This window comes from Bombina bombina, chromosome 3, assembly GCF_027579735.1.
Source record: "Bombina bombina isolate aBomBom1 chromosome 3, aBomBom1.pri, whole genome shotgun sequence".
Lineage (NCBI taxonomy): Eukaryota > Metazoa > Chordata > Amphibia > Anura > Bombinatoridae > Bombina > Bombina bombina.
The window spans coordinates 1,256,943,161-1,256,970,496 of NC_069501.1; the positions used below are offsets into that span (position 1 = coordinate 1,256,943,161).

Sequence of the window (27,336 nt, forward strand, 5' to 3'; positions counted from 1 at the left end):
GCAACAGAAGCAGTCGTACACAAGTGTACCTCAAATACCCCCTCAGAGCCAAAAATATGTAATAAAAATATGTCAAACTGGCAACAAACATAGCACAGACGAAACACAGTAACAACGTTTCCATAGCACAAACTATGTTGCGCAACATGTTCATCGCCTATTAAAAGAATGCGTAGTGAGGATATACATAATGTATCTGCTAATAACCTGTGGGCTATGTGAATGCATCTGGTACAGCAGTATGCCCTCTACTGTACTTACCCAGCTGTAGAAACTCTGCTTCTAGTAGAGAACCCATGCAATGCTGTGTAAAACCAGCAGAGGACACCAACAGGAGGAGGCTATGGGATAAATCCCTCAAAACCTGTGTCAGGCTTAAGACAAACTCCCCACGGGAGAATTTATTTCACTGCCCAATTATTCCTTACACACCTCTGTCCTATTCCCAGCTCTCTGAGGGGAAAAATGAGACTCAAGTAGGTCTGAGAACCCTGTCAACGTACCAGGAGCACCTCAATTCTTAACATTCGCCTGTGGAGATAAAGACAAAAGGAGTACAGGGAAGTGGGAGGGATTAAAAGATCTTGGTATGTTGGGTATCTTTGCCAGTAGTAGAATCCCACACGTGATGGCTCGTGGATTCTCACCACATTATGAAATAAACTGAGCTGCATGCTCTCAATGCCCTAAAACAAAAGTTAGTTTTCGAGATCGCTCATGTAGTTTACAAAAAAATACAACATTGTAGCCATATGAAGACACAACACGCAAACATAACCAGGTTACTAAGTAACATCTACACGGCCTGTCAGAGCAGGGGAAATGCACAAGAGAACGAAGAGCAAAACAGTTTATTGTTTAGATGAGCTCTCTTAGGTGGCAGGGTCTGTCCTAGGCTGCCTTCCCCACTGCTAGCACTCACTGGCTGATCAAGAAAAACTTCCAATTCTACTGGAGGAGACCAAATCGTGGAAGAACTGCTATACCCACTAAGCATCAGTTACAATGATAAAGTCGAATGTTTAATCACTGCTCTTTCATTAGCGTGATTACAAGTTCCCGTTAAAGGGATATAAAACGCCTTGAAACTACAAGAGGTTTCTGCAGCTTTCTTGCTGTAATTGTTTGTTTCAGTGGAAAATCCCCCTCTACTGCTGCCTTATTTGTAGGAGCCAATCTGGACTTGATACAGGATAGACAAAGCTAGCCACAGTTATTGTGTTAGCAAACTGAATTGTTATGCATTACCTTATTACCTCTGCTGGGAACGGTTATGCTTGTTTAGTCTGCAATGTGAGCTTCCAATAATCTGAGTCAGAAAAACGGTTCATTTTTAATTTACTATATATTAGGGATGCACCGAAATTTCGGATGCAGAAACGCTTCGGCCGAAAATGGCATTTTTGGTTATTTCGTTTTTTTTTTTTTTACCGTTTTCTTTAAAATTATTGTGAAGCATATTTCAACTTTGATGCCAGCCTAGAGCTGCTGTTTAAGGTCATTACTTGACTTACTGTTTTGCATATAATAGTTTTCTAGGACTATACTTTATTTGCATAATTAGTATAAAAAATAAATACATTTATGCTTACCTGATAAATTTGTTTCTTTCTTGACACGGCGAGTCCACGGATCATCATAATTACTAATGGGAATATCACTTCTGACCAGGAGGAGGAGGCAAAGAGCACCGCAGCAAAGCTTTTAAATATCACTCCCCTTACCCACAACCCCCAGTCATTCGACCAAAGGGAAAGGAGAAAGGAAGTAATAAAAAGGTGCATAGGTGCCTGAGGTTTATGTAAAAATAAACAGTCTGAAAATACAGGGCAGGCCCTGAACTCATCGTGTCAAGAAAGAAACAAACTTATCAGGTAAGCATACATTTCATTTTCTTTCTAATGACACGGTGAGTCCAAGGATCATCATAATTACTATTGGGAATCAATACCCAAGCTAGAGGACACGGATGAAAAGGGAGGGACAAGAAAGTTAGCCTAAACCGAAGGCACCACTGCTTGAAGAACCCTTTCTCCCAAAAACAGCCTCCGCTTAAAGGGACATTATACACTCATTTTTTCTTTGCATAAATGTTTTGTAGATCTATTTATATAGCCCATGAAGTTTTTAAAAAAAAAAAAAATGTTTAGTTTTGCTTATTTTCAAATAAAATTGCTCCGATTTTCAGACTCCTAACCAAGCCCCAAAGTTTTATGTGAATACTGATATATACCTTCTCCAGCTTGCTCCTGTTTGTGTAAAGGGTCTTTTCATATGCAAAAGAAGGGGGAGGGGGGAAAAGTGTCTTATTTCCCACTTGCAGTGGGCTTTCCAGCTACCTTTTCAACAAAGCTAAACTGAAAGCTTCTAAGTAAGTTTTTAAACAGTTTTATACTGGATTTTTATATCGGTATCTGTGCATCTTATTCTTTATAGTAGTGTCTATTACATGCAGTTATATGAAAATGAGTGTATACTGTCCCTTTAAGCAAAAGTATAACATTTGTAAAATTTAGAAAGTGTGTAAAGATGACCAAGTGGCAGCCTTGCAAATCTGATCTACAGAGGCACCATTTTTGAAAGCCCAGGTAGAAGAAACAGTCCTCGTGGAGTGGGCCGTGATTTTCTCAGGAGGCTGCTGACCAAGCCAATAATACGCCTCAACCAAAAAGAAAGCAAAGTAGCCGTAGCTTTCTGACCCTTACACTTCCCAGAAAAGATAACAAATAAAGAAGAAGACTGGCGAAAATCCTTAGTCAGCTGTAAATAATATTTCAAAGCACAAACTACATCAAGGTTGTGAAACAAACGTTCCTTATGAGAAGAAGGATTAAGACACAAAGAAGGAACAACAATCTCTTGATTAATATTATCTGAAACAACCGTAGGAAGAAAACCTAAAGCAGTACGTAATACTACCTTATCAGAATGAAAAATAAGAAAAGGAGCTTCACACTGCAACGCTGAGAGCTCCGAAACTCTTCGAGCCGAAGAGATAGCAACCAAAAACAAAACCTTCCAGGTTAACAACTTAATATCCAAAGAATGCATAGGCTCAAACAGAGCCTGTTGAACTGTCAGAACTAAATTAAGACTCCATGGAGGAGTCACAAACTTAACCATAGGCCGGATTCTAACCAGAGCCTGACAAAAAGACTGAACGCCTGGCACATCCGCCAGACGTTTATGCAACAAAATAGATAAGGCAGAAATTTGACCCTTCAGGGTACTAGCAGATAAACCCTACTCCAGGCCGTCCTGGAGAAAAGACAAAATCCTAGGAATCCTGACTCTATTCCAAGAGTGGCCCTTAGATTCACACCAATACAGATATTTAAGCCATATTTTGTAATAAATCTTTCTTTCATATAATTGGCAAGAGTCCATGAGCTAGTGACGTATGGGATATACATTCCTACCAAAAGGGGCAAAGTTTCCCAAACCTCAAAATGCCTATAAATACACCCCCACCACACCCGCAATTCAGTTTTACAAACTTTGCCTCCTATGGAGGTGGTGAAGTAAGTTTGTGCTAGATTTCTACGTTGACATGCGCTTCGCAGCGTGCTGAAGCCCGGTTTCTCTCAGAGTGCAGTGAATGACAGAGGGATGTGAAGGGAGTATTACCTATTGAATACAATGGTCATCCTAACAGGGATCTATTTCATAGGTTCTCTGTTATCGGTCGTAGAGATTCATCTCCTACCTCCCTTTTCAGATCGACGATATACTCTTAGCTTGTAAGTAAAACTTTAAAGCACAAACCACGTCCAATATTGTGTAATAGACGTTCCTTCTTTGAGGAAGGATTAGGATACAAGCATGGAACAACTATCTCTTGAGTGATGTACTTGTTAGATACCACCTTAGGAAAAAACCCAGGTTGGTACGCAGGACTACCTTACCCGTACGAAGGACCAGATAAGGAGAATCACATTGTAACACAGATAACTTGGAGACTCTACGAGTCGAGGAATTAGCTACCCAAAAGGAACTTTCCAAGATAAAGACTGATATCTATACTGATTCTCGTTTCAGTACTGGTTTGGCTATCTACTTTATGTAGACGAGTGTCTTTTGGCAAGTATGTTTTCCTTTTATTTAAGACACTCTCAGCTATGGTTTGGCGCTTTATATGTAAAATTCTAAATATAATGTTTGTAATTATATTTGCCATGATTCAGGTTAATCACTATATTTCCTTCTTACAGATTTTTGACATTATTTAAGTTCTTATTTCATTTTGCTTCTGGTTTCCAGAGGCTTATTTTGTTTGCATTTTTTCCCATTCCTGAAACTGTCATAACGGGAAATTGAAAATTTTGCTTTATATGTTATTTTTTCTATTACATATTGCAAGATGTCTCAAGCTGACCCTGTATCAGAATCTACTACTGGAAACCTGCTGCCTGATGTCGGTTCTACCAAAGCTAAGTGCATTTGTTGTAAACTTGTGGTAACTGTTCCTCCGGCTGTAGTTTGTGCTAGTTGTCATGATAAACTTTCAAAAGCAGACAATATTTCCATTAGTAATAATCAATTACCTGTTGTTGTTCCTTCAACATCTAATGTTCAGGATATTCCTGTTAATGTGAGAGAATTTGTTTCTAATTCCATTCAGGCTTTGTCTGTCATAACACCTTCTAATAAACGTAAAAGGTCTTTAAAAATTCATCAAATTTATGAGAAGTTTTAAAAGGGACAGTCAACACCAGAATTTTTGTTGTTTAAAAAGAAAGATAATCCCTTTATTACCCATTCCCCAGTTTTGCATTACCAACACAGTTATAATATACACGTTTTACCTCTGTAATTATCTTGTATCTAAGCTTCTGCTGACTGCCCCCTTATTTCAGTTCTTTTGACAGACATGCAGTTTAGCCAATCAGTGCTCACTCCTAGGTCACTTTATGTGCATGAGCTCAATGTTATCTATATGAAACATGTGAACTAATGCCCTCTAGTGGTCAAAATGTATTCAGATTAGAGGCAGTCTTCAAGGTCTAAGAAATTAGCATATGAACCTCCTAGGTTTAGCTTTCAACTAAGAATACTAAGAGAACAAAGCAAAATTGGAAAGTTGTTTAAAATGGCATGCCCTATTTAAATCATGAAATATTTTTTTTTTAATTGACTGTCCCTTTAAATGACCAACAGCATTCTGATTTATCTATCTCAGATGAGGATCTATCTTGTTCAGAAGATTCTACCTCAGATATTGACACTGACAAATCCTCATTTATTTAAAATGGAGTATATTCGTTCCTTATTAAAAGAGGTGTTGATTGCATTAGATATGGAGGAGACTAGTCCTCTTGATATTAAAACCAGTAAACGTTTAAATTCGGTTTTTAAACCTCATGTAGTTATTCCAGAGGTTTTTCCAGTTCCTGATGCTATTTCAGATGTAATTTCTAGGGAATGGAATAGACTGGGTACTTATTTTACTCCTTCAAGGTTTAAGAAACTGTATCCTTTGCCAACTGATAGATTGGAGTTTTGGGAAAAGATCCCCAAAGTTGATGGGGCCATCTCTACTCTTGCTAAACGTACTACTATTCCTACGGCAGATAGTACTTCTTTTAAAGATCCTTTAGATAGGAAACTTGAATCTTTTCTAAGGAAGGCTTATTTATGTTCAGGTCATCTTCTTAGGCCTGCTATTTCTTTGGCTGATGTTGCTGCTGCTTCAACCTTTTGGTTGGAAACTTTAGCACAACAAGTACCAGATCATAATGTGTATAGCATTGTTAAGTTAATTCAACATGCTAATAATTTCATTTGTAATGCCATAACACGCATTCCAGTGAACCCAGTAAAGGCTCAGGCTTTCCTGAAGTGTGTTTCAGACCTAGGAGGTATCTGGGGTAATTGTGCCAGTTCCTTTTCAGGAACGGGGTCTGGGGTTTTATTCCAATCTTTTCATTGTTCCAAAGAAGGAGAATTCTTTCAGACCAGTTCTGGATCTCAACATTTTGAATCGTTATGTAAGAATACCAACATTCAAGATGGTGACTATAAGGACTATTCTGCCTTTTGTTCAGCAAGGGAATTATATGTCCACAATAGACTTACAGGATGCATATCTTCATATTCTGATTCATCCAGATCACTATCAGTTCCTGAGATTCTCTTTTCTAGACAAGCATTACCAATTTGTTGCTCTTCCTTCTGGCCTAGCAACAGCTCCAAGGATCTTTTCAAAGGTTCTCGGTGCCCTACTCTCTGTAATCAGAGAGCGGGGTATTGCAGTGTTTCCTTATTTGGACGATATCTTGGTACTTGCTCAGTCTTTACATTCTGCAGAATCTCACACGAATAAACTAGTGTTGTTTCTTCAAAGACATGGTTGGAGGATCAATTTACCAAAATGTTCCTTGATTCCTCAGACAAGGGTAAACTTTTTAGGATTCCAAATAGATTCACTATCCATGACTTTGTCTCTAACAGACAAAAGACGTCTGAAATTGATTTCAGCTTGTCGAAACCTTCAGTTTCAATCATTCCCTTCAGTAGCTATGTGCATGGAGGTTTTAGGTCTCATGACTGCAGCATCGGATGCGATCCCCTTTGCTCGTTTTCACATGAGACCTCTTCAGCTTTGTATGCTGAGCCAATGGTGCAGGGATTATACAAATATATCACAATTAATATCCTTAAATCCCAATGTTCGACTATCTCTGACTTGGTGGTTAGATCACCATCGTTTAGTTCAAGGGGGTTCTTTTGTTCGTCCAGCTTGGACTGTGATCACAACAGATGCAAGTCTTTCAGGTTGGGGAGCTGTCTGGGGATCTCTGACAGCGCAGGGAGTTTGGAAATCTCAAGAGGAGAGATTACCAGTCAATATTTTGGAACAATGCGATTCTCAGAGCTCTTCAGTTTTGGCCTCTTCTGAAGAAAGAACCGTTTATTTGTTTTCAAACAGACAATGTCACAACCGTGGCATATGTCAATCATCAAGGTGGGACTCACAGTCCTCAAGCTATGAAAGAAGTATCTCTGATACTTGCATAGGCGGAATCCAGCTCCTGTCTAATTTCTGCAGTCCATATCCTAGGTATAGACGATTGGGAAGCGGATTATCTCAGTCGCCAGACTTTACATTCGGGAGAATGGTCTTCACCCAGATGTGTTTCTTCAGAGATTGTTCAGATGTGGGGGCTTCCAGAAATAGATCTGATGGCTTCTCATCTAAACAGGAAACTTCACAGGTATCTGTCCAGGGATCCTCAGGCGGAAGCAGTGGATGCGTTCTCACTTCCTTGGAATTATCAACCTGCTTATATCTTTCCGCCTCTAGTTCTCTTCTTCCAAGAGTGATTTCCAAAATCATAATGGAGCGTTCATTTGTACTGCTGGTGGCTCCAGCAGGGCCTCACAGGTTTTGGTATGCGGATCTTGTTCGGATGTCCAGTTGCCAACCTTGGCCACTTCCGTTAAGGCCAGACCTTCTATCTCAAGGCCCATTTTTCCATCAGGATCTCAAATTATTAAATTTGAAGGTATGGAGATTGAACGCTTAGTGCTTAGTCATAGGGGTTTCCTCTGACTCAGCGATTAATACTATGTCGCAGGCTCGTAAATCTGTATCTAGAAAGATTTATTACAGAGTTTGGAAGACTTACATTTCATGGTGTTCTTCTCATAAATTCTCCTGGCATTCTTTTACAATTCCTAGAATTTTACAGTTTCTTCATGATGGTTTAGATAAGGGTGTGTCTGCAAGTTCCTTGAAAGGACAAATCTCTGCTCTTTCTGTTCTGTTCCACAGAAAAATTGCTAATCTTCCTAATATTCATTGCTTTGTACAGGCTTTGGTTCGTATCAAGCCTGTCATTAAGTCAATCTCTCCTCGGAGTCTTAATTTGGTTTTGAGGTCTTTACAGGCTCCTCCGTTTAAGCCTGTGCATTCTCTGGACATTAAATTACTTTCTTGGAAAGTATTGTTCCTGTTGGCCATTTCTTCTGCTAGAAGAGTTTCTGAATTATCTGCTCTTTCTTGTGAGTCTCCCTTTCTGATTTTTCATCAGGATAAGGCGGTTTTGCGGACTTCATTTAAATTTTTACCTAAAGTTGTGAATTCCAACAACATTAGTAGAGAAATTGTTGTCCCTTCATTGTGTCCTAATCCAAAGAATTCTCTGGAGAGATCTTTACATTCATTGGATGTGGTTAGAGCTTTGAAATATGTTGAAGCTACTAAAGATTTCAGAAAGACTTGTAGTCTATTTGTTATCTTTTCTGGTTCTAGGAAAGGTCAGAAGGCTTCTGCCGTTTCTTTGGCATCTTGGTTGAAGCTTTTAATTCATCATGCTTATTTGGATTCGGGTAAATCCCCGCCTCAGAGGATTACGGCTCATTCTACTAGGTCAGTTTCTACTTCCTGGGCTTTTAAGAATGAAGCTTCAGTGGATCAGATTTGCAAAGCAGCAACTTGGTCTTCTTTGCATACTTTTACTAAATTCTACCATTTTGATGTTCTCTTCTTCAGAAGCAGTTTTTGGTAGAAAAGTACTTCAGGCAGCTGTTTCAGTTTGATTCTTCTGCTTATAATTTCAGTTTTTTTTATTATAAAGATTAAAACTTGATTTGGGTTGTAGATTTATTTTTCAGCGGAATTGGCCGTTTATTTTTATCCCTCCCTCTCTAGTGACTCTTGCGTGGAGTTCCACATCTTGGGTATTTGCTATCCCATGCGTCACTAGCTCATGGACTCTTGCCAATTACATGAAAGAAAACATGATTTATGTAAGAACTTACCTGATAAATTCATTTCTTTCATATTGGCAAGAGTCCATGAGGCCCACCCTTTTTTATGGTGGTTATGATTTTTTTGTATAAAGCACAATTATTCCAATTCCTTGTTGATGCTCTCGCTCCTTTCTTATCACCCCACTTCTTGGCTACTCGTTAAACTGAATTGTGGGTGTGGTGGGGGGTGTATTTATAGGCATTTTGAGGTTTGGGAAACTTTGCCCCTCCTGGTAGGAATGTATATCCCATACGTCACTAGCTCATGGACTCTTGCCAATATGAAAGAAATGAATTTATCAGGTAAGTTCTTACATAAATGATTTTTTCTAGTCACAGGCGTACGCGCCTGAATCATAGTTTCAATAACCGACTCAGAGAAACAAGCTTCAGAGAAACAAGATTTGGATGAAGGAAGGGACCCTGAAGTAGAAGGCCCTCCCTCAACGGAAGACTCCAAGGTGGAAAGGATAACATCTCCACCAGATCTGCATACCAGATCCTGTGAGGCCACGCCGGTGCAATGAGAATTACTGATGCCCTCTCCTGTCGGATCTGAGCAATAACTTGAGGAAGAAGGGTAAACAGAGGAAACACGTATGCCAGACTGAACTTCCAAGGAACTGCTAGAGCATCTATTAAAACCGCTTGAGGATCCCTTGACCTCGAACCGTACTTCGGAAGCTTGGCATTGCGACGAGATGCCATAAAATCCAACACCAGTTGACCCCACCTGAGAATCAAACTGGAAAACACCTCCGGATAAAGGTCCAACTCCCCCGGATCAAAACACTGTCTGCTCAGAAAATCCGCTTCCCAATTGTCCACCCCTGGAATGTGGATCACAGACAGAGAGCAATTGTGAGTTACCACCAACTGAATAATCATGGCTACCTCCTTCATCGCCAAGGAACTCAGAGTTCCTCCCTGATGATTGATGTAAGCCACGGATGTTATATTGTCCGACTGAAATCTGATGAACTGGGTTGAAGCCAAATGAGGCCAGGCTAGAAGAACATTGAAGATTGCCCTCAGCTCTAAAACATTTATAGGAAAAGCCGATTCCTCCCGGGTCCACAGACCCTGAGCCTTTAGAGAACCACAGACAGCAGACTGGCATCCGTGGTCACGATCACCCAGGTAGGCCTTTGAAAACAGGTTCCCTGAGAGAGACGATCCGGAAACAACCACCACAGAAGATAATCTCTTGCAGCCTGATCTAGAACAATCTTTGGAGACGGATCCGTGAAATCCCCGTTCCACTGTCTCAGCATGCATAACTGCAGAGGTCTGAGATGAAACCGGGCAAACGGAATGATGTCCATGACCGAAACCATCAGACCAATAACCTCCATACACTGGGCCACCGACGGATGAAGAGATGACTGAAGAGCCAGACATGAATTGAACATTTTTTAATTCCTTGCTTCTGTCAAAAAGATCTTCATTGCCAGAGAATCTATAATGGTTCCCAAGAATACCACTCTTGTAGCCGGAATCAAGGAACTTTTTCCTAAATTCACCTTCCAACCGTAGGATTGCAGAAAAGACAACAACTCCGTGTGGGAGTTTGCTAGTTGAAAAAATGGCGCCTGAACTAAATGTTGTCCAGATAAGGAGCTACTGCAACCCCCTGCAATCTGATAACTGCCAGCAACGCACCCAGAACCTTTGAGAACACCCTGGGAGCTGTTGCAATACCAAAACTGAAGATGCTTGTCTAGGAAAGCAAGATACGCATCTTTTAGATCTACTGTAATCATGAATTGACCCTCTTGAACCAGAAAAAGAATTGACCGAATAGTTGCCATCTTGAAAGAGGGAAATCTGAGAAACTTGTTTACACACTTTAGATCCAGGATGGGTCTGAAAGTTCCCTCCTTTTTGGAAATGATTAACAGATTGGAATAAAAACCTAAACCCTGCTCCTGAACAGGAACGATCAATCTCATGTTGGAAAGATCCTAAACACAACTTAGGAATGCCTCTCTTTTTATCTGGTCTACAGATAACCTTGATAGATGTAACCTGCCCCTGGGAGGAAAAATTTAGAATTTTCTCTGGGACATAATATCTACCACCCAGGGATCTGGAACATCTCGAAACCCAGGCATGAGCGAAAAAAAGACAGCCTGCCCCCCACACAATCCACTCCTGGATCGGGGGCAGACCGCTCATGCTGACTTTGAGTCAGCGGCAGGCTTCTTAGATTGCTTCCCCTTGCTCCAGGACTGATTGTGTCTCCAAGAAGGCTTGGACTGATCCTGTTTGGAGGAGGAAGACTTACCAGATAAGTTACGAAGGGAACGAAAATTACTGACCACCCTTCTGCTTATTTCTCTTATCCTGAGGAAGAGAATGCCCTTCCCACCAATAATATCCAAAACAATTTCAGCCAAACCAGGCCCAAACAAAGTCTTCCCTTTGTAAGGAATGGATAAAAGCTTAGATTTGGATGATACATCCACAGACCAGGACTTTAACCATAAAGCCCTGCGTGCCAGAACAGCAAAGCCAGAAATCTCTGCTCCCAACTTGATGACCTGTAAAGAAGCATCTGCAATAAAAGAATTGGCCACTTTTAAAGCCTTAATTCTATCCTGGATTTCCTCCAGAGAAGTCTCCTTTTAAGCAAAGCCTCCAACTTCTTATCCATGGGATCTTTAAAAGAACAACTATCCTCAATAGGAATAGTAGTCCTCTTAGCCAAAGTGGAAATAGCTCCCTCTACCTTAGGAACCATCTGCCAAGATTCCTTAATAGAATCCGCAATAGGAAACATCTTCCTAAAAATAGGAGAAGGGGAAAAAGGAATTCTAGGCTTCTCCCATTCCCGAGAAATAATCTCTGAAACCCAATCCGGAACAGAAAAAACTTCCGACACGGAGAGAACATAAAAAAACTTATTAAGCTTACTAACCTTCTTGGGAGTAACTATGACTGTTGAATCAGTCATCCAAGGTAGCTAAAACCTCCCTAAGTAACAAACGGAGGTGCTCCAGCTTAAATCTGAAAGAAACCACCTCAGAATAAGCAGAAGGAATTACACTATCAGAATCTGAAATTTAACCTTCAGACGCTACTGAAGTATCTTCTTCCTCAGACTTATGGGAAGAAACTTTTGACATAACTCCAACAGAGTCAGAACCTTTAAACTTCCTTTTGTGCTTCCCCTGCAAAACAGGAAAAGAAGAGAAAGCCTCAGATACAGCAGAGGTTATGCGAGTAGCCATATCCTGCAATGAAAAACCAACCTGATACGAGAGGCAGGGCACTGCATGAGAAGAGGATTGAGACTGGGGTGATTGGGGAGAAAGCTGCGGTATAGCTTTTACAGGAGACTCCTGAACAACATTCTCCTTAGAAAATGAAGGCTCAGAATCAAAAAGTCTATCCCTATACTGAACTGTTCTCTCTATACATGAGGAACAGAAAGGGATAGGTGGCTCCACATTAGCATCAAGGCATAAAGAGCAAGTAACATCTTGCAAGCCCTCTTGATCCATCCTAACACAAAAAGGCAAATTCAAAAAGTCAGAAAACTGCAGCAGCAAAAAAAAATAAAAAATTAAAACGTTACTGTCCCCTTAAGAGACCAACGTTAAACATATAACTCAGAAAAAAAATACAATAAAAATACCCTGCAGCACCTATGCATCTCAACAAGTAAGGTAGCAGAGATGATCCAGACTCCCCCACTGTTACCACACGCTCTCCAGACTGACCGCACTTGAGAACTATTCATTTCATCAGAATGACCGGAGCCGACAGGAAGACCTAGTAGAGTACTTCCTCCTCAAAACGCGCGCAAAACTCGTGCTGTAGAAGCCTCGCCCATCGTGGGCGTATGCAAACACCTCCCGGCCGACATCACTACAGACAGACGCCAGGAGGAATAAAAATTGCCAAGTGAACTGTCAGCAGACTAAGGCTGACCACAGAAACACACAAACTAAGTGCCAACTAATAAAGGAGCCAAATAAGGAGTACAAAAACAAACACTCCCAAACAGAGCCAAACAAAAAATAAAAATCGTCTGCTAAACTTAAGACTGTCCTCACAGTGCCCCATAAAAAACTGCCCACATATAAAACAAGTTCTCCAAAGATTAACCCCATAAGTGCCAACATTTTCTGAACCTTCTTAAAAATAAAAAACAGCACTTACCTCCATGATAATCTGCCCGGCAGTAAGGCAGCTCACTAGGTTTGAAAGGCTTCCTTCCCAACATGGACTTGTGGAAACAGAAAGAAAAAGACTAAGTAAACCTACATAGTCTTTTTACCAAAAGGCAACTCACAACCTGGGAGGCACAGAAGGGATTATACCCTCCCAGTTCCCAAAAGCTTAAAAGCCACCACTGCTCCACTGAAGAGACTGAAGAGACTGAAGTGGACTACAGCTAAACTCCAGAAAAAAACCCAGAACAAACCTGAACTGTTCAAAAAATAAACTATTGATAGAAGAATCAGACAGGTAACGTTACCCCTTCCTTGTAACTGATACAAGCAAAGAGAATGACTGGGGGTTGTGGGTAAGGGGAGTGTTATTTAACAGCTTTGCTGTGGTGCTCTTTGCCTCCTCCTGCTGGTCAGGAGTGATATTCCCAATAGTAATTATGATGATCCGTGGACTCACCGTGTCATTAGAAAGAAAATCTGTTAAATCTGATTCTGTTACACAGAACGTGAGCTGCAACAACTAATCGGCATAATCGATTAGTTGCTTTGCAATTAGTTGGTCTGTGCACAGCACCAGCTGCTTTACTCCAATGAGCTCCTGCACATGGTATTGTGTTTTATGGTTATGCCCTTAGCCTAAAGGACGTCTACACACATTTTACTTTTCACTTTTTTAGGACACCAAGTTTCTTTTTAAGTTTACAACTACTCCTGTCGTATGTGCAACCCAGAAATAAAATAGGAGTCATAATTTGGATTGTTTATATAAACTCATGTGATTTGGGAATATGCTTTGCATGATATAGTGCCGAGCTTGTTATTTACACCTAGCCCTAGATTGATGGCATTGGTTATATGAATTGATGTCACTATTACCTGTTTGCACAATTTTTAGCAGATCCCTTGATATTGCTGATTATATGTACTCTATAAATAAATTTGCAAGGATGTGTCCTTTTACTGATGTATAGTCTTTAGCCCTTTTGCCTTTTTTTGTCCTTCAACCTCTAAGTATATATCTGTTATTTTAAAGTGAAAGTAAATCCTACTTCATGTAGAAAGCTCCTTTATTTGATTCAATCGATTGCCGTTTTTACCTTGAACAGGAGCCCACGGAAAAATATTTTTTTGGCTAAGAGGTGACGTTTTCACCTCTTAGCCAATAGCCGTACGGTAAATCCGGCTCCCATGGGCCCCAAGCTGGATTTACCGCACGGCTATTAGCTAAGAGGTGAAAAAGTCACCTCTTAGCAGAATATTTTTTTTTCCGTGGGCTGCTGTACAAGGTAAAAACGGCGATTGAATGAATTAAATAAAGGAGCTTTCTACATGGAGCTGTATTAGATGACAGGGACACAAAAATGAAGCTTTATTAGGTAAAGGAACGAAACTGTAATGCATTTTGAAAAAAAAAAAAAAAAAAAAAATTCTACTGAAAATGTCTCCCTCTACTGCCTAAGCGAAGGACTGCATGACTAAACAGACTTTAGTTTGGGATCCAGTGTGCTGAGCTTTGAAACCCATATTTTTTCTTTCATGATTCAGATAGAAAAGTTTCTAACTTACGTCTACTATCAAATTTGCTTTGTTCTCTTGTTTTTCTTTGTTGAAGAGATATCTAGATGGATAGTGTGCACATCTCTAGAGCACTACATGACCTTACCTTCCTGATTTTCAACAAAGGATAACAAAAAAAAAACCCAAAGGAAATGTGATAATAAAAGTAAATTGTAAAGTTGTTTAAAATGTTATGTTCTACCTGAATCATGAAAGAAAGAGTTTGGGTTTTATGTCCCTTTAGTGGCAGCATCATAAAACAAATGATCCAGTGCAGACAATCGTGCACTCATTCTATAAAGGCAAGAGGAATATCTGTTACTAAATAAAAAAACTAATTAGTAAGTAAACAAAATACTTCATGATTCACTGCTTTGTCAGCAAGGCTTACTGATGGATAAATATGAGGTACTCCTATAGGGGAATAGGTACTAACCAGGAGAGAAAATGTTAATACAAGTTATTTTTGTAAAGTTTACATAAACACAAGGAAAGGAAAGCTTAGTATATAGTAATGTGAAGTTATCCAACACTCTCTGGTGCCACCTAGTGTACATAAAGCTTAATGACAGGATATTTAGGATGTAATTGTCACATAGCAGATCATCAGTATCAGTAGGAAACACAATCAATATGCAGAGAGATTGCAAATATAATGCAAAATACACTGGTAAGTCCTGAAACATTATCTCTAAAAAAAAAAAGCCCCCACATATACAAAGGTTAAGAGAGAAGCAGGTTATAGAACCCTGTGAAGTCCTTTTTTGTCATTTATAATTGCTCTCAGATTTGCCAACACAGACAAAAGACCATGTTATCCTGACGCACAAACTGGTACTCACTGTACAACCGAGCAAGAAGCTTGTGCCCATAAAGTCTACCCAAGCTCAGGCATAACACATTGTAATACAATGATTCTCTTACCCCTATTGTTGATGCCATGTAATCCGCACACATCTCTGCAAAGTCCCGGCCAAGAACGCCATAATAAAGACCATAGAAGAGAAGAGAGATGCCAAAGTCCATGGCATCTTCTGGCTTTATTCTGTGAATAAAGAGAAACAAATGATGTTTATAAATGAAGATCCTGTTGTGTTGCGCAAACCTCATGTAACAACTTAACCCTTGGGTTTCTACACAGCCAGATAAGCTTGCAAAGCCTTACAGGCACAAAACATACTGAAACAAGAATTCAGACGCACCTGAACAATAAATTCAGACCGAAGAGCGTGAACATCACCGCCACATATCCCACAATCCCAGTAGCGTAGCTCAGCTTGTACAGCAGGAGAAACCATTTGTAAACCAACCTGCGGACACAGATACGTGAGATGAAATGGCGCTTCAGCTAGGCCAGGAAACGCTGAAAACTAAAAAAAATTAACTGATTTTGAATATTTTTAAATCTACATCATTTGAAGATTTGCTATATGTAAACAGGATAAAAAGGAAGCACTTTCACAATATTTTTAACAAAAGGAATAAATGACGACACACGGAATAAATAATTCCCATTATCAAACAGACAAAACAAAATGTTTTCAGCTGCCATAAATACAATTTCTGCACTTATGAAACAACATTTTTTTTCATGATTTAGATTTTTACTTATGTGGGGGGGGGGGGGGGGGAGGAGAAGAGAATGCACGATGGGGAATACTTGTAAAATGTGCAGACACATACAATCATATTACCAAAAACTAATTTTTATTACTACTAATCTGAGCAAGAATATAAATTACAACCAACAGAAAAAGTCAAACATAAGGTAAAACAAAATTTATGCTTACCTGGTAAATTATTTTCTTTCAGAACGCTAATGGTCTACAGTCCTCCATAACATATGGGATATATTTCGCGCCACTAGGAGGTGGTCAAGAACCAATATCAGAGCTTAAAATCCCTCCCACCTCCCTCTTAGTTTTACATATAGCCGAGTAGAGAAAAAAAGAGCCGAGTACAGATAGCCCTCAGTTTACGCCGGGGTTAGGTTCCAGAACGAATGGTTGTAAATTGAAACCGTTGTAAATTGAAACCCAGTTTATAATTTAAGTCAATGGGAAGTGAGGGAGATAGGTTCCAGGCCCCTCTCAAAATTGTCATAAGTAACACCTAATACATTATTTTCAAAGCTTTGAAATGAAGACTTTAAATGCTAAACAGCATTATAAACCTAATAAAATAACCACACAATGCAGAATATATAATTAAACAAATTTAAATGAACAAAAACATTTGCTAAACAGCATTATAAACCTAATAAAATAATCACACAACACAGACTTCACTTGCATTTTTCTGCAAACAGTTCTTTCTATGCATTCCAATCTGGATTGATTTATAGACAGGAAGATCTTGTTCCTTTGAAATCTGCTCGATAGCTCAGGTCTGGTTAAACTGATTAATTTCAGCTTTCTTGGCTTTGCTGCAACACAAGCGGACAGCTCAACCTACTGGCTATTTTAATAAATGCACTGCTTCTCAATGCTTTTCAATAGCAGTCACATGACTGGAAAAAAAAGGTTGTTATTCTGAAACGGTGTAAATTGAACCGTTGTAAAACGAAGGCCACCTGTACTTGTTACACTTTCTCCCAGGGAGGCTTGGGTTAATACTTTTAGCTAATTTATCTGAGATTTTGATTACACCCCTCCTGCCTCACATTCTCCGAACTCATTTGCTTTTTTAAGGTGGATTATCAGTTTTGCATCAACAATCATGATAGGAAAAGTATTCTTTAAAATAGCAGTAAGCATACAAGGTAGTTAAGGTGTGAAAAATGAATATTTGTCTGTTTAAATACCTGATATTCTAAAAATTGCAATAATTAACTAAGCTGAATCAATGCTAAACAACCTGGCTACAACAGTCTCTTTCCTTAAAGGGATTTGAAACCCAACATTTTTATTTCACGATTCAGATAGAGCATACGATTTTAAATCAACTTTCTAATTTATTTCTTGTCGCAATTTGTCTTTGTTCTCTTGGTATCATTTGTTGAAAAGCAGGACCGGATGCTTAGGAGCCGGCCCATTTCTGGAGCACTATATGGCAGCAGTTTTGCAAGAGCACTAGATGGCAGCACCATTTCCTACCATGTAGTGCTCCAGATGCTACCTAGGTATCTCTTCAACACAGAATATCATAGGAACAAAGCAAATTTCATAATAGAAGTAAATTGGAAACGTTATTAAAAATGGTCTGTTCTGTCTGAGTCACAAAAGAAAACTTCTGGGTTTCATATCCCTTTAGCTGCACATGGGCAGTGAGAGTTCCTGCTATATCTGTGTATTTGTTTGTGATTGGTATCCCTTTAGCTGCACATGGGCAGCCAGAGTTCCTGCTATATCGGTGTATTTGTTTGTGATTGGTATCCCTTTAGCTGCACATGGGCAGCCAGAGTTCCTGCTATATCGGTGTATTTGTTTGTGATTGGTATCCCTTTAGCTGCACATGGGCAGCGAGAGTTCCTGCTATATCTGTGTATTTGTTTGTGATTGGTATCCCTTTAGCTGCACATGGGCAGCGAGAGTTCCTGCTATATCTGTGTATTTGTTTGTGATTGGTATCCCTTTAGCTGCACATGGGCAGCCAGAGTTCCTGCTATATCGGTGTATTTGTTTGTGATTGGTATCCCTTTAGCTGCACATGGGCAGCCAGAGTTCCTGCTATATCGGTGTATTTGTTTGTGATTGGTATCCCTTTAGCTGCACATGGGCAGCCAGAGTTCCTGCTATATCGGTGTATTTGTTTGTGATTGGTATCCCTTTAGCTGCACATGGGCAGTGAGAGTTCCTGCTATATCGGTGTATTTGTTTGTGATTGGTATCCCTTTAGCTGCACATGGGCAGCCAGAGTTCCTGCTATATCGGTGTATTTGTTTGTGATTGGTATCCCTTTAGCTGCACATGGGCAGCCAGAGCTCCTGCTATATCGGTGTATTTGTTTGTGATTGGTATCCCTTTAGCTGCACATGGGCATCCAGAGCTCCTGCTATATCTGTGTATTTGTTTGTGATTGGTATCCCTTTAGCTGCACATGGGCAGTGAGAGTTCCTGCTATATCTGTGTATTTGTTTGTGATTGGTATCCCTTTAGCTGCACATGGGCAGCGAGAGTTCCTGCTATATCTGTGTATTTGTTTGTGATTGGTATCCCTTTAGCTGCACATGGGCAGCCAGAGTTCCTGCTATATCTGTGTATTTGTTTGTGATTGGTATCCCTTTAGCTGCACATGGGCAGCCAGAGTTCCTGCTATATCGGTGTATTTGTTTGTGATTGGTATCCCTTTAGCTGCACATGGGCAGCCAGAGTTCCTGCTATATCTGTGTATTTGTTTGTGATTGGTATCCCTTTAGCTGCACATGGGCAGCCAGAGTTCCTGCTATATCTGTGTATTTGTTTGTGATTGGTATCCCTTTAGCTGCACATGGGCAGCCAGAGTTCCTGCTATATCGGTGTATTTGTTTGTGATTGGTATCCCTTTAGCTGCACATGGGCAGCCAGAGTTCCTGCTATATCTGTGTATTTGTTTGTGATTGGTTAGCTATGGTTATTTGTTCTAGGGGACAGAAACAAAAAAATATGCTCATTTGACAAAATAAAGTTGCATTATTCATTGTAAAATTACTCTCAGACATGAAGGTACATTATTAGGCAGCGTACACGGAGAGGTTGATTTTTGCTGCCTCTTTTTATATAGCTTTCCTACAACCAATAGCACAGTAATGACATTTCAGTGACGAATGTGTTTTCAACATGCAAAAAACAGAATTTATGTTTACCTGATAAATTACTTTCTCCAACGGTGTGTCCGGTCCACGGCGTCATCCTTACTTGTGGGATATTCTCTTCCCCAACAGGAAATGGCAAAGAGCCCAGCAAAGCTGGTCACATGATCCCTCCTAGGCTCCGCCTACCCCAGTCATTCGACCGACGTTAAGGAGGAATATTTGCATAGGAGAAACCATACGTTACCGTGGTGACTGTAGTTAAAGAAAATAAATTATCAGACCTGATTAAAAAAACCAGGGCGGGCCGTGGACCGGACACACCGTTGGAGAAAGTAATTTATCAGGTAAACATAAATTCTGTTTTCTCCAACATAGGTGTGTCCGGTCCACGGCGTCATCCTTACTTGTGGGAACCAATACCAAAGCTTTAGGACACGGATGAAGGGAGGGAGCAAATCAGGTCACCTAAATGGAAGGCACCACGGCTTGCAAAACCTTTCTCCCAAAAATAGCCTCAGAAGAAGCAAAAGTATCAAATTTGTAAAATTTAGAAAAAGTGTGCAGTGAAGACCAAGTCGCTGCCTTACATATCTGATCAACAGAAGCCTCGTTCTTGAAGGCCCATGTGGAAGCCACAGCCCTAGTGGAGTGAGCTGTGATTCTTTCAGGAGGCTGCCGTCCGGCAGTCTCATAAGCCAATCGGATAATGCTTTTAATCCAGAAGGAGAGAGAGGTAGAAGTTGCTTTTTGACCTCTCCGTTTACCAGAATAAACAACAAACAAAGACAAAGTTTGTCTGAAATCCTTAGTAGCTGCTAAGTAAAATTTGAGAGCACGAACTACATCCAAGTTGTGCAACAAACGTTCCTTCTTTGAAACTGGATTAGGACACAAAGAAGGCACAACTATCTCCTGGTTAATGTTTTTGTTAGAAACAACTTTTGGAAGAAAACCAGGTTTAGTACGCAAAACCACCTTATCTGCATGGAACACCAGATAAGGAGAAGAACACTGCAGAGCAGATAATTCTGAAACTCTTCTAGCAGAAGAAATTGCAACCAAAAACAAAACTTTCCAAGATAATAACTTAATATCAACGGAATGTAAGGGTTCAAACGGAACCCCCTGAAGAACTGAAAGAACTAGGTTGAGACTCCAAGGAGGAGTCAAAATTTTGTAAACAGGCTTGATTCTAACCAGAGCCTGAACAAAGGCTAGAACATCTGGCACAGCTGCCAGCTTTTTGTGAAGTAACACAGACAAGGCAGAAATCTGTCCCATCAAGGAACTTGCAGATAATCCTTTTTCCAATCCTTCTCGAAGGAAGGATAGACTCTTAGGAATCTTAACCTTGTCCCAAGGGAATCCTGCAGATTCACACCAACAGATATACCAAATTATGTGGTAATTTTTCTGGTTACAGGCTTTCAGGCCTGAACAAGAGTATTAATAACAGAATCTGAGAACCCTCGCTTTGATAAGATCAAGCGTTCAATCTCCAAGCAGTCAGCTGGAGTGGGTCGAACGGACCTAGAACAAGAAGGTCTCTCAAAGGTAGCTTCCATGGTGGAGCCGATGACATATTCACCAGATCTGCATACCAAGTCCTGCGTGGCCACGCAGGAGCTATCAAAATCACCGACGCCCTCTCCTGATTGATCCTGGCTACCAGCCTGGGGATGAGAGGAAACGGCGGGAACACATAAGCTAGTTTGAAGGTCCAAGGTGCTACTAGTGCATCCACTAGAGCCGCCTTGGGATCCCTGGATCTGTACCCGTAGTAAGGAACTCTGAAGTTCTGACGAGAGGCCATCAGATCCATGTCTGGAATGCCCCACGGTTGAGTGACTTGGGCAAAGATTTCCGGATGGAGTTCCCACTCCCCCGGATGCAATGTCTGACGACTCAGAAAATCCGCTTCCCAATTTTCCACTCCTGGGATGTGGATAGCAGACAGGTGGCAGGAGTGAGACTCCGCCCATAGAATGATTTTGGTCACTTCTTCCATCGCTAGGGAACTCCTTGTTCCCCCCTGATGGTTGATGTATGAACTTGGCCCTCGCTAGCTGAGGCCAAGCTTTGAGAGCATTGAATATCGCTCTCAGTTCCAGAATATTTATCGGTAGAAGAGATTCTACCCGAGACCAAAGACCCTGAGCTTTCAGGGATCCCCAGACCGCGCCCCAGCCCATCAGACTGGCGTCGGTCGTGACAATGACCCACTCTGGTCTGCGGAAGGTCATCCCTTGTGACAGGTTGTCCAGGGACAGCCACCAACGGAATGAGTCTCTGGTCCTCTGATTTACTTGTATCTTCGGAGACAAGTCTGAATAGTCCCCATTCCACTGACTGAGCATGAACAGTTGTAATGGTCTTAGATGAATGCGCACAAAAGGAACTATGTCCATTGCCGCTACCATCAAACCTATCACTTCCATGCACTGCGCTATGGAAGGAAGAGGAACGGAATGAAGTATCCGACAAGAGTCTAGAAGTTTTGTTTTTCTGGCTTCTGTCAGAAAAATCCTCATTTCTAAGGAGTCTATTATAGTTCCCAAGAAGGGAACCCTCGTTGACGGAGATAGAGAACTCTTTTCCACGTTCACTTTCCATCCGTGAGATCTGAGAAAGGCCAGGACAATGTCCGTGTGAGCCTTTACCTGAGGAAGGGACGACGCTCGAATCAGAATGTCGTCCAAGTAAGGTACTACAGCAATGCCCCTTGGTCTTAGCACCGCCAGAAGGGACCCTAGTACCTATGAGAAAATCCTAGGAGCAGTGGCTAATCCGAAAGAAAATGCCACGAACTGGAAATGCTTGTCCAGGAATGCAAACCTTAGGAACCGATGATGTTCCTTGTGGATAGGAATATGTAGATACGCATCCTTGAAATCCACCTTGGTCATGAATTGACCTTCCTGGATGGAAGGAAGGAAGAAGTGTTCGAATGGTTTCCATCTTGAACGATGGAACCTTGAGAAACTTGTTCAAGATCTTGAGATCTAAGATTGGTCTGAACGTTCCCTCTTTTTTGGGAACTATGAACAGATTGGAGTAGAACCCCATCCCTTGTTCTCCTAATGGAACAGGATGAATCACTCCCATTTTTAGCAGGTCTTCTACCCAATGTAAGAATGCCTGTCTTCTTATGTGGTCTGAAGACAACTGAGACCTGTGGAACCTCCCCCTTGGAGGAAGCCCCTTGAACTCCAGAGAATAACCTTGGGAGACTATTTCTAGCGCCCAAGGATCCAGAACATCTCTTTCCCAAGCCTGAGCGAAGAGAGAGAGTCTGCCCCCCACCAGATCCGGTCCCGGATCGGGGGCCCGCATTTCATGCTGTCTTGGTAGCAGTGGCAGGTTTCCTGGCCTGCTTTCCTTTGCTCCAGCCTTGCATAGGTCTCCAGGCTGGATTGGCTTGAGAAGTATTACCTTCCTGCTTAGAGGACGTAGCCCTTGGGGCTGATCCGTTTCTGCGAAAGGGACGAAACTTAGGTTTATTTTTGGTCTTGAAAAGACCTATCCTGAGGAAGGGCGTGGCCCTTGCCCCCAGTGATATCAGAGATAATCTCTTTCAAGTCAGGGCCAAAGAGTGTTTTCCCCTTGAAAGGAATGTCAAGCAATTTGTTCTTGGAAGACGCATCCGCTGCCCAAGATTTTAACCAAAGCGCTCTGCGCCACAATAGCAAACCCAGAATTTTTTCGCCGCTAACCTAGCCAATTGCAAGGTGGCGTCTAGGGTGAAAGAATTAGCCAATTTAAGAGCACGAATTCTGTCCATAATCTCCTCATAAGAAGAAGAATTACTAATAATCGCCTTTCCTAGCTCATCAAACTAGAAACACGCGGCTGCAGTGACAGGGACAATGCATGCAATTGGTTGTAGAAGGGAACCTTGCTGAACAAACATCTTTAGCAGACCTTCTAATTTTTTATCCATAGGATCTTGGAAAGCACAACTATCTTCTATGGGTATAGTGGCGCGCTTGTGTAGAGTAGAAACCGCCCCCTCGACCTTGGGGACTGTCTGCCATCAGTCCTTTCTGGGGTCGACTATAGGAAAACAATTTTATAAATATGGGGGGAGGTACTAAAGGTATACCGGGCCTGTCCCATTCTTTACTAACAATGTACGCCACCCGCTTGGATATAGGAAAAGCTTCGGGGGGCCCCGGGGCCTCTAAGAACTTTTCCATTTTACATAGTGGTTCTGGAATGACCAGATAATCACAATCATCCAAATTGGATAACACCTCCTTAAGCAGAGCGCGGAGATGTTCCAACTTAAATTTAAAAGTAATCACATCAGGTTCAGCTTGTTGAGAAATGTTTCCTGAATCTGAAATTTCTCCCTCAGACAAAACCTCCCTGGCCCCCTCAGACTGGTGTAGGGGCCCTTCAGAAACCATATCATCAGCGTTCTCATGCTCTACAGAATTTTCTAAAACAGAGCAGTCGCGCTTTCGCTGATAAGTGGGCATATTGGCTAAAATGTTTTTGATAGAATTATCCATTACAGCCGTTAAATGTTGCATAGTAAGGAGTATTGGCGCACTAGATGTACTAGGGGCCTCCTGTATGGGCAAGACTGGTGTAGACGAAGGAGGGGATGATGCAGTACCATGCTTACTCCCCTCACTTGAGGAATCATCTTGGGCATCATTTTTACTAAATTTTTTTTATGACATAAAATACATATAGTTAAATGAGAAGGAACCTTGGTTTCCCCACAGTCAGAACACAATCTATCTGGTAGTTCAGACATGTTAAACAGGCATAAACTTGATAACAAAGCACAAAAAACGTTTTAAAATAAAACCGTTACTGTCACTTTAAATTTTAAACTAAACACACTTTATTATTGCAATTGCGAAAAAGTATGAAGGAATTGTTCAAAATTCACCAAAATTTCACCACAGTGTCTTAAAGCCTTAAAAGTATTGCACACCAAATTTGGAAGCTTTAACCCTTAAAATAACGGAACCGGAGCCGTTTTTATATTTAACCCCCTTACAGTCCCTGGAATCTGCTTTGCTGAGACCCAACCAAGCCCAAAGGGGAATACGATACCAAATGATGCCTTCAGAAAGACTTTTCTATGTATCAGAGCTCCACACACATGCAGCTGCATGCCATGCTGTCCTCAAAAACAAGTGCGCCATACCGGCGCGAAAATGAGGCTCTGACTATGATTAGGGAAAGCCCCTAAAGAATAAGGTGTCTAAAACAGTGCCTGCCGATATAATCATATCAAAATACCCAGAATAAATGATTCCTCAAGGCTAAATATGTGTTAATAATGAATCGATTTAGCCCAGAAAAAGTCTACAGTCTTAATAAGCCCTTGTGAAGCCCTTATTTACTATCTTAATAAACATGGCTTACCGGATCCCATAGGGAAAATGACAGCTTCCAGCATTACATCGTCTTGTTAGAATGTGTCATACCTCAAGCAGTAAGAGACTGCACACTGTTCCCCCAACTGAAGTTAATTGCTCTCAACAGTCCTGTGTGGAACAGCCATGGATTTTAGTTACGGTGCTAAAATCATTTTCCTCATACAAACAGAAATCTTCATCTCTTTTCTGTTTCTGAGTAAATAGTACATACCAGCACTATTTTAAAATAACAAACTCTTGATTGAATAATAAAAACTACAGTTAAACACTAAAAAACTCTAAGCCATCTCCGTGGAGATGTTGCCTGTACAACGGCAAAGAGAATGACTGGGGTAGGCGGAGCCTAGGAGGGATCATGTGACCAGCTTTGCTGGGCTCTTTGCCATTTCCTGTTGGGGAAGAGAATATCCCACAAGTAAGGATGACGCCGTGGACCGGACACACCTATGTTGGAGAAACAGCTATTTTAAATGTCAAAATAAAAAGGTAAAGGAACTATTTTAACAAGTAAAATGGATCATTGGGAACACATTGAAGGGGGGGGGGGGTATTACAATACAATGTCCCTGTATATTAGTTTGTATGAGATATATAATCATTAATTAAGAAGAAACAAATATATATTTTTAAATGCATTTAAATGGTCACTTTCTTAGAACAGCTTAGCACAAAAGTTGCATCTTTCCAGTCAGATGAAGGGTGAGAGCAGGTTAGTAACCATGGTTACTGATCAGCCGATTATTTCACCTGTGCACTGGTTCAGCTATAATGAAAACCTGGCCTGTTGGGGGTACTTGAGGACCATGTTTGAGAAACACTGAATTAGGGCTAGCTGTAAATGAGTTTGTGCACTACTCTAAACAATCATAGTATAGTATGTAGAGGGAGGAAGTTGATTAAGCTCTGGGAGGAAGTTCAATAAGCAACATAAACAATGAAAATATACTTCATGCCTAAGCCGATTGTGTTGGAAAAACAAAATCACGCGATCGTCTATGAGATTGCGTGATTTCAAGGCCGGAATCGGATCATGGGGGACTGCCTATGATGCTAGGCACGCCCCACAGTCTGATTTCCCATTTCCTAAAATCAGGAGGGTGCAGGGCGCCAAATAAGGAAGGACATTCCATGCCATCCTTCAGCATTAAAGCCCGGCGTGAAGCGGCTACATTTTCCTATTTATTTATATTTTTTAACTTACATTTTGTGTTTAATGTCCACTTTTTTGTATGAAGCCTTTAGGAATTACTATGTAAGCTCAGAAAAAACAGAATTTATGCTTACCTGATAAATTACTTTCTCCAACGGTGTGTCCGGTCCACGGCGTCATCCTTACTTGTGGGATATTCTCTTCCCCAACAGGAAATGGCAAAGAGTCCCAGCAAAGCTGGTCACATGATCCCTCCTAGGCTCCGCCCACCCCAGTCATTCGACCGACGGACAGGAGGAAATATATATAGGAGAAACCATATGATACCGTGGTGACTGTAGTTAGAGAAAATAATTTATCAGACCTGATTAAAAAACCAGGGCGGGCCGTGGACCTGACACACCGTTGGAGAAAGTAATTTATCAGGTAAGCATAAATTCTGTTTTCTCCAACATTGGTGTGTCCGGTCCACGGCGTCATCCTTACTTGTGGGAACCAATACCAAAGCTTTAGGACACGGATGAAGGGAGGGAGCAAATCAGGTCACCTAAATGGAAGGCACCACAGCTTGCAAAACCTTTCTCCCAAAAATAGCCTCCGAAGAAGCAAAAGTATCAAATTTGTAAAATTTGGCAAAAGTGTGCAGTGAAGACCAAGTCGCTGCCTTACATATCTGGTCAACAGAAGCCTCGTTCTTGAAGGCCCATGTGGAAGCCACAGCCCTAGTGGAGTGAGCTGTGATTCTTTCAGGAGGCTGCCGTCCCGCAGTCTCATAAGCCAATCGGATAATGCTCTTTACCCAAAAGGAAAGAGATGTAGAAGTCGCTTTTTGACCTCTCCTTTTACCAGAATAAACAACAAACAAGGAAGATGTTTGTCTGAAATCTTTAGTAGCCTCTAAATAGAATTTTAGAGCACGGACTACGTCCAAATTGTGTAACAAACGTTCCTTCTTTGAAACTGGATTCGGACACAAAGAAGGTACAACTATCTCCTGGTTAATATTTTTGTTGGAAACAACTTTCGGAAGAAAACCAGGCTTAGTACGCAAAACCACCTTATCTGCATGGAACACCAGATAGGGCGGAGAACACTGCAGAGCAGATAACTCTGAAACTCTTCTAGCAGAAGAAATTGCAACCAAAAACAAAACTTTCCAAGATAATAACTTAATATCTACGGAATGTAAGGGTTCAAACGGAATCCCTTGAAGAACTAGATTTAGACTCCAGGGAGGAGTCAAAGGTCTGTAAACAGGCTTGATCCTAACCAGAGCCTGAACAAATGCTTGAACATCTGGCACAGCTGCCAGTCTTTTGTGAAGTAAAACAGATAAAGCAGAGATCTGTCCCTTCAGAGAACTTGTAGATAATCCTTTCTCCAAACCTTCTTGTAGAAAGGATAGAATCTTAGGAATTTTTATCTTGTTCCATGGGAATCCTTTAGATTCACACCAACAGATATATTTTTTCCATATTTTATGGTAAATTTTTCTAGTTACAGGCTTTCTAGCCTGAATCAGAGTATCTATTACAGAATCTGAAAACCCACGCTTTGATAAAA

The 27,336-nt window shown here is 41.0% G+C and overlaps 1 protein-coding gene across 1 annotated transcript in view; it reads right to left on the reverse strand.

Moving 5' to 3' along the window:
- RNF121 (ring finger protein 121) overlaps positions 1–27,336 on the reverse strand; it is a 125,744-nt gene that overhangs the window by 53,792 nt on the left and 44,616 nt on the right. Inside the window, exons 5-6 of the mRNA XM_053708793.1 lie at positions 15,695–15,802; positions 15,417–15,537 (exon numbers count right to left, since the gene is read on the reverse strand). Coding sequence (XP_053564768.1) covers positions 15,417–15,537; positions 15,695–15,802 — 229 coding nt within the window. The remainder of the gene's footprint in view (positions 1–15,416; positions 15,538–15,694; positions 15,803–27,336) is intronic.